Source organism: Diospyros lotus, chromosome 10 (genome assembly GCF_014633365.1).
Source record: "Diospyros lotus cultivar Yz01 chromosome 10, ASM1463336v1, whole genome shotgun sequence".
Classification (NCBI taxonomy): domain Eukaryota; kingdom Viridiplantae; phylum Streptophyta; class Magnoliopsida; order Ericales; family Ebenaceae; genus Diospyros; species Diospyros lotus.
In genome coordinates, this window is record NC_068347.1 from 30837443 (window position 1) to 30845548 (window position 8106).

The window sequence follows — 8106 nt, forward strand, 5'->3', positions numbered from 1 at the left end:
TGTGCTTGATTGTAGTTACTAGTTAGCTGCTTTGTGATGACAGGATCATTGCCATATATGTGGAACTCGCACTTAGGTAAGATTCCCGGAGGTGCTCGATAGCTTGTAAATTATGTGCGCCAAGTATATTACCCAAAAGGTTGTTAAATCTCGGGTGCAAAAGAAGTTATTATAGTCTCAACAATTTGTGTAGCTCTGCCTAAGGTGGACTTGAGAAGTTACCAAAGATCGAAGCGTGTCTTTTAGTGTATTTTAAAAGTTTTAATAAATAATTTTAATTATTTTAGATTTTAATTTAAAAATATTTTAAATTTTATTTTAATATAATTTTATCTTATTTATTTTAAGAAACCTTACCTTAATAAAAAATATTATTATCTGATATGAAAATAGTTTATTCAAAATTTTATGTGAGCTGGGATTACCTAAGCCATCGCCTAGTTAATCCCACTAAAACAAGATCAAATAATTTTTATTTTTTTATGAAATAATTTAATTATATTTTAGTGAGATTAATTTTTTTATTATTATAAATTATCTTACTCTTAATATAAAAGTCATCTCTCGCTTTCCAATACTTGGTACCTAGTAAAAACTCTGACTAGAGTCAGCAAGAATATATATTTTTTTTAAATTAGTAAAGACTTAAGCATATATTTTTTAATTACTAAATATATATTTTCTAATCTTTTAAAATTAAAAAAAATCTATATGAGTTGAAACTATTTTAATATGAGAAATGTTAGAAAACCCGACGACTTTATCGACAAGCTTACTGAAAGGGGATAAAAAGTTGATTTTGCCCCCACTTTCTTCTTCCCCCTCCCATGGATCCCCCTGTTCTGTGCGTCTCCGCTGTCTCGCCTCGTTGCCACGCCTCACGACCGTCTCCGTCGCCTTGCCCTCGTCGACAATCGCTGCATTGACTATCGACGAGAGCGAGGTGGCCATGGCTGAGAGGTGACCGAGGTAAGGCGAGACGACAGCCGTGAGGCGCAGCGGCCATGGCAGGCGGACGCACAGAGAGGGGGGTGCAACGGCCCGCTTTGTAAATTTGCAAAGCGGACGGGGCAAAATCGTCTTTTTTGCCCTCTTCTGTGAGCCGCTCTGTAGATCTGTCGGGCCCTGTAGAGCGACTCTTTTAATATAAGCTTTATATACTAAATATATTATAAATAAAATTTCTAACAAAAAAACAGCCATATCTATTTAAGCCGGCACTGATCGCCGGCCACCAGCGACGGAGACAGAGAGTGAGAGAGATCAAAGGAGATCACCGCCAAGGAAGGAGATATTCACCAAGTGTATGCTCAGAGCGACCTAGCATGGGCTGGGTGCTTAGATCTCGCAAGAATGGAGGATTTGTCGGCTCACGAGCGAGGAAGAGAACGACATCAGCTAGGGCTTTCTTTCTTCTTTTTTTATGTTGCTTTGAGCAATTACGCCCTTTCTTCTTCTTCTCATCAAGCAAACCACTTGTCAAGATGGCGTTTAATCACAAAAATACGGTTCTTACATCATTCTGGTAATTATCTTGCGAGCAGAAGAGAAAACTTGAAGCAAAATGGTACGTCTTCTTTCACTCTTAAGTCATTTACTCATTCTGTCTGTCAATAATATGAAAATCAAGGATACTGCTTTGTTTCTTATTTCTGTAATCAGATAATTCTCTGACATGAATACATTCCTGTTTCACATTTAGAGGTTTTGCAATATTTTGGATTTTCAGTTTTCATTTTGTTCCTTCATGTTAATTCTTATTCTTCTTGTTCATTAAGGGAAGATGTTCTTTTATGGATTGAACTTTATTTTGAGACTTGCAATCATGAGATATTATTCATTTCTTGTGATTGTTGGGCACTGTACTTGCACACACACACACACACTTGTTTATGAGGTGGAAGAGGAAGAGGAAGAGTGCAGATTCCATTGTGTTGGATAGTTTTTGTACTTATTAATAGAAGTAAGTAAAATATTTTCGACCAACAAGGCATAGTTTTAATTTGGGAGCTATCCATGCTAGCCAATGGAACACCATAAAATGCCTATCCAGGTGCCATGTCAGCACTATCCAGATGGGTTGTCAGCACTATCCAGATGGGTTGAGAACCAAGGAATGAGTGGCTATAGGCCTCACTTCTTCCAAGGAGAAACCAAACCGAAACAAATCAAACCAATTCAATCCACCACCAAGAAAAAACAACAACAATAAAGGGATCAGAAAAGAGGAAAACATTAGCTAGCTTGTTATAGCTAGGACACACAATAAGCACAACCAACCATTTTCTCATCCATTGCTCACTGGGGAAGAGAAGTAACAGCGAGCCAGCTAGCTTCAGGAACTAGGCCAATTAAGTAAGGGAAGGGGGTAGAGGTTGAGAAGTACTTGTTTGTCATGGCCTCAACCGCATCTGCCCGGCCACTTTCCTCCTCCACCGCCGTGGTTGACACCAAAGCTTCTCCTCCCCATCGCCAATCGGCCGTCCCATCTTCGCAATGCGTGACCCTCTCCCCCACCCTCCCTCCCCCTCCTGTCCACTCTCAGACCCGCGCCCCCAAGACCACCGCTTATTATTGTATGAACTCGCCTCTCTCTTTCAACACTCTTTCATAATTATGTTTTCGCGGTTCCATTCCCATTACTGATCCTCTTGGTATTCCTACTTAATTTCAGGTAGAAAGATAGCCCGCAATGTGGCTGCCATGGCGACTGGAGAGGCACCCGCGGAAGTTGCTGGGACAGAGCTGCCAGATATTGTCAAGACAGCCCAAGAAGCTGTAACCTTAATCCCTTACAACCTGCGCCTTTTCTTTTTTGTCATCAATTTCCTCATTATGTATCCTCTGATTTTAGTTTGACCCAAGTACGGTTGTTAATTTTGATGATTGAGCAGTGGGATAAAGTTGAAGATAAGTATGCAGTGTCCTCTCTGGCTGCAGCTGGCGTTTTGGCGCTTTGGGGCTCGACTGGAATGCTCTTGGTCAGGAACCTATCTATCTAAATGCTTCATCTTAACATTATTATCCTACAACCTTAAGTAAAAGCGTGCACCTTTAGTAGAATTGATACTAGATAGAAAAAGATTGATTCTGGGTACCTCTCTTATATCACAGGCAATCGACAGGCTTCCTCTAGTTCCCGGTCTTCTTGAGCTTGTTGGAATTGGATACACTGGAGTAAGCTGGCTTCTGCTTAAACTGAATTGCCTACTTATTCCCACCCTAACATCAAACCAATTACACTAATTTGGTCAGTTGGACTTTGTTAACAGAGCCATACAACAAGACAGATTGAGATTTCAACTTAATTATCTATGACATGACTGGTTAACTATCAACGATAACTCTAATATATATAGATAAGCGGAGTCCTACTATCGGAAGCCAATTACACTGTTGGTTTATACATGCTGATAGAGTTTCTTGTTCCTTTTGCAGTGGTTTGTATATCAAAATCTGATCTTTAAGCCCGAGAGGTAGCACCCTCTCCATTTCTTCACACTTGAGAATGATTTTTTCTCATTGTCGTCTTCTTATTTTGTCGTGCGTTGATGAAACTGTAGGGAAGCTTTGATACAAAAAATTAAGGATACGTACAAAGACATAATCGGGAGCAGCTGAAAGGCCAACAATTGCAGGGAATGTTGTTGAGATGAGATGAACATTCAGATGCTGAAGCATGCCTGTTAGAGCATTAATAATGGATCTTCTTCTTCTTCTTCTTCTTCTTCTTCTTCTTCGAATTATCCTCTAGCAACACTGAACCCCTACTCTCTACTATTTGTTGAACATATATATATATATTGCTTTGTATAATATATACTATTTCCCCCTTGGTTACAGTCATCTACTATATATTAATTTACCATGCTAATTATCCAAGCTTTTGCCATTGTGGAGAACAATTAAATTTTGTTACAACAGTCATGCTCATGCATACCAGTCCATTCCTCTTCTGGTTGCCTTTAATTCATATATATGTAAGATGCATATATATACACCAAATTATTCCATGTAATTGTATACATGTTATCATGTTGACGTGATATTACAAGTTAATTATATTTTATTATACACATGGATCGTGATAGAAGTGATTTTTAGTAAATTTAAAAATAAAAAGAATAGTCTTCACTCCTATTATATATTTACAATTTATATATATAACAACATGATTAGTATATGATATGATCTCATCATGCGGTGCCAATAGGGAAATGTATATTTTTATTATGCAACTTGAAGATGGCATTGGGTTGTGCATCTATATTTTGTACCTAGATGTACAATTAATAGGTGTTATTTTTAATTAAAAATTCCATTTCAAGCCATCCTGTACCAACAAGCTTACTACAGTGGTAGCTGTATATACCATTATAATATTTGATCTCTGTAATTAGATACTCATCGATGATTAATTGATCACTAAAATCAGTCACATAAAATGTCAAAATTCTATATATAATATTTTTGTATCAAACATGTGATTGTTAAAGCTAATACCTTTGAATATGGGTGTATTTGAACGTTACCGTAATGGAAGTGACTCCAAATCCTTTCTAAGACCCGATAATTTCTTTTATCGTTATTGTAACGTGTTGTAAGGATGACGGTGAGTTGTCTATTTATCTATTTATATATTTATTTTAATAAATATTTAAATATTCAAATAGATAATTGAGAACTCATTGGCAAACTCATTGCCATCCATGTATATACTGCATGGTTGATCAACTGCTTTATTGAGAGCATAAGGTAATTGGAAACCATTGGAAAACTCGTGACAATGTAAGCTATGAATTACTACATGTATATGTTGCTAAGTTGGACATTTACCTTATTAAAGGCATAAGCTATAAAAACGATTTGGAGACGATATTTCTATTTTTTTGAGACGTTCACCCTTTCGAAAACATTAAAAATGACCAAAAATATTTTCTGGGCAATTTCTATAATTTCACACGTTTCGAAGAACATTCATAATAAAATATACTTTCAAAAATACGTTTTCAATGTGAGAGGTTGGTTATAGACGAAATTTCTTCCGTCTCAAACCAACAAATATATTTGATTATCTTTCTCACCTGATCACTCATCCTCGTGCATGCCCTAACCCTAAATCCTTTTTCTATGAAGTCCAAATCCAGTTCCACTAAATCAGTGAATCATTCCTCTCGTCTCTGACCATCCTTTTGTCATTGACGTCGTTCTCCTGCTAGCTAGTTGTTCGGTGCTACCATCGATGGAGTTGTTGCTTCGTGCGATTGCCTGCTCAGTTGCTTAGTGCTCAGTTCCTTCTTATCGTCGATTGCTCAATGATCGATGCTTTGCTCGTCTGCTAGGTTGCTCAGATCAATTGCTCAGTGCTTGCTTTCCTCTCGCCATTGATTACTCGGTACTCAGTGCTTATGTTGTCATCGACTCAATTGCTCAATAATCACTGGTCAATGCTTTACTCGCTTGCTAGCTTGTTGAGTGTGATTGCTCCATTTCCACTCGTCGTCAATATTGTTCGGTTGTTTAATGCGATTGAATAACTATTTTTTTATATTAAAAATTATATTTATAAAAAATATTTTTTTTTTACTTACATTTCTAACCCATATTTTTTTCTAAATTTTTTTAAAATATTATTTCTCCAATTTCGTTTTAGTACAATCTAGTGCATAACTCAATGTCTTTGCCAATGCAGCCACATACGTGCATTCCATGGATATACCTATTTTTTTGTCTTTACCTACATAATAATAAATCATAGACTACATTCAGCTATATGTTTTGCAAGTAATTCCTAACACCATAGTGACCATTAACTATTGTGGTCTCTATTCTAGTTTGTTTTTATGCTTTTTCTTTCTCTTGTTTGGCCAACGCAATACAATTTAAATTGTGGCTACATAATACAAACAATCTTTGTAACATATTGTTCACCATTAAATTAAGATTTGCACCATATAAAATAAAAAAAAATCAATATGATAATTTAATACTTTAATTATTAAAAATGTTATAAAATAGAAAGTTCAATTGATAGTTTAAAACATGCGAGCATTGACTTAATAGAATATATACCTCCTCTCTATTTAAGGTGAAAATAGTATTTATACGGTTATTCTCTCAAATTTTAATAAACAGTCATTAAACTTTAAGGTTGTAATTATTTACTCATTGAACTTTAAATTATAACCAGTTATTCATTGAACTTTACTCAACGTCAACCATCCATCACTTGTTATAACTTCGTTAACTATTACAAACAGAAAATGTTAACGGAATCTGACGTGGCAAAAATTAATTTAACATATACTCATTGAATTTTAAAAATGTAACTACTTACTCACTGAACTTTGCTCAACGTCAACTATCCATCACCCCAGTACATCTCCATCTAATCTTGAAATATCCGTTACATCACCGTCTGATCTTGAAACATATTAAAAGATTTTTTGATGATACTGAAAAAAAAAAGGGGGGGCAGCAGGACCCACGCGTGGCCGAGCCGCACGACCTCGGCCGTGCAGCCGAGGCCGAGGCCTCCACTAGCATGGCCGAGACTAGTGGTCTCAGCCACGCCAAAATAAAATAAAAAAAACAAAAAAATAATAATAATAAAATAAAATGGAATAAAAAAAAAGAAAGAAAAGATGGGAGACCTCTTACCTTTTTACTCTACTCCAAGCATGCTCTCACTCCAATAATTCTTAGGAAGAGGGGATCATACCCACATCCCTTTTTATAGAGTCCTTGGAGGGCCATGAGAAGGGTGATGGGACAATAATGGAGATCGTTAATCTTATTTATTTTTTGCAAATTTTTTTTTTTTTTACAGGAAAGTAGAAAAGCTCAGAAGACTACACCTTCAGTTGCCTGAGCTCCTCACCCTCACAACTCAAGGAGTTGGGGGCAAGTGATGAGGGGATATTTTACTAATGACAAAATTACTATATTACCCTCGGAGACTACTAACCTGGTACCGCCACGTGCCTGTCTCATGAAGCGCCACGTGTCATCTAGATCTCCATCTCATATTTGATTTTGAACGAAACTGACTTGATCAACCGAGATTATCTCCAACGACTTGTTCAGAAGTTATCTTATCTTTTCAGAGTATGTTCTACGCCATCTTTAAATAGAAGTCAACTTCTACAGGTATGGATTATTTGACTACTGTGTGACTTTCCATTTCAGGTATTTTTTTCTACTAACTTAAGCGTCGGAGTTTTCCCGGGGGATTAAAGGCTCCGCCCTTGCAGGTACTTGTTTTGAGGCAGAATTCGGTGATCGGTCCAGTATCATCATTTTTGTATGCATTTGAAATCACTTACTTCTCAAACCAAAAGTCAAAAACTAAACTAATGATTCAAATTAAAAAAACTATTGATGCAAACTAAAAGTAAACAACAAAAATTTGCTTAGATTTTTTTACCTCCATTATGAACAACGAAATTCATAAAAAATGTATTTAATTTTTTACCTTCATTACGAACAACAAAATTCACAAAAAATATATTTAATAATGAGACCAAATTGGTCATATCCGATGATCGACATACCTTCAGTGGATGACCAAATTGGTCATATTCGATGACTGACATACATTTAGTTTTTGGCTTTTGGTCTCATTATTGAATATGTTGAATTTTGTTGTTTGTAATAGAGATAAAAAAAATCTAAATAGATATTTTTTTTTACTTTTGGTTTGCATCAATAGTTTTTTTAATTTGAATCATTAGTTTAGTTTTTGACTTTTGATTTTAGAAATAAATGATCTCAAATGCATACAAAAATCTTTTAATATGTTTCAAGATTAGACTGTGATGTAACGAGATGATGGATGGTTGACGTTGATCAAAATTTAGTGAGTAAGTAGTTACATTTTTAAAGTTCAATGAGTGTATGTTAAATTAATTTTTGTTACGTCAGATTTCGTTAGCCACATTAGATTCTGTTAGTATTTTTCGTTTGTAATAGCTAACAGAGTTATAACAAGTGATGGATGATTGATGTTGAGTAAAGTTCAGTGAATAAATAATTATAACTTTAAAATTCAATGACAGTTTTTTAATTTTACCCTTTAAAACAAGCATTGACTTAAAAGAATATATA

General features: G+C 35.5%; 1 protein-coding gene across 1 annotated transcript; it reads left to right on the forward strand.

The window, feature by feature from the left end:
- The first annotated feature begins 2032 nt into the window (after positions 1-2032).
- On the forward strand, positions 2033-3882 carry LOC127812167 (protein CURVATURE THYLAKOID 1B, chloroplastic). Its single transcript, XM_052352513.1, has 6 exons — positions 2033-2576; positions 2675-2778; positions 2895-2981; positions 3115-3177; positions 3439-3476; positions 3564-3882. The coding sequence occupies exons 1-6, from the start codon at positions 2396-2398 to the stop codon at positions 3619-3621; spliced, it is 531 nt and encodes a 176-aa protein (XP_052208473.1). The 5' UTR covers positions 2033-2395; the 3' UTR covers positions 3622-3882.
- Positions 3883-8106: the final 4224 nt, after the last annotated feature.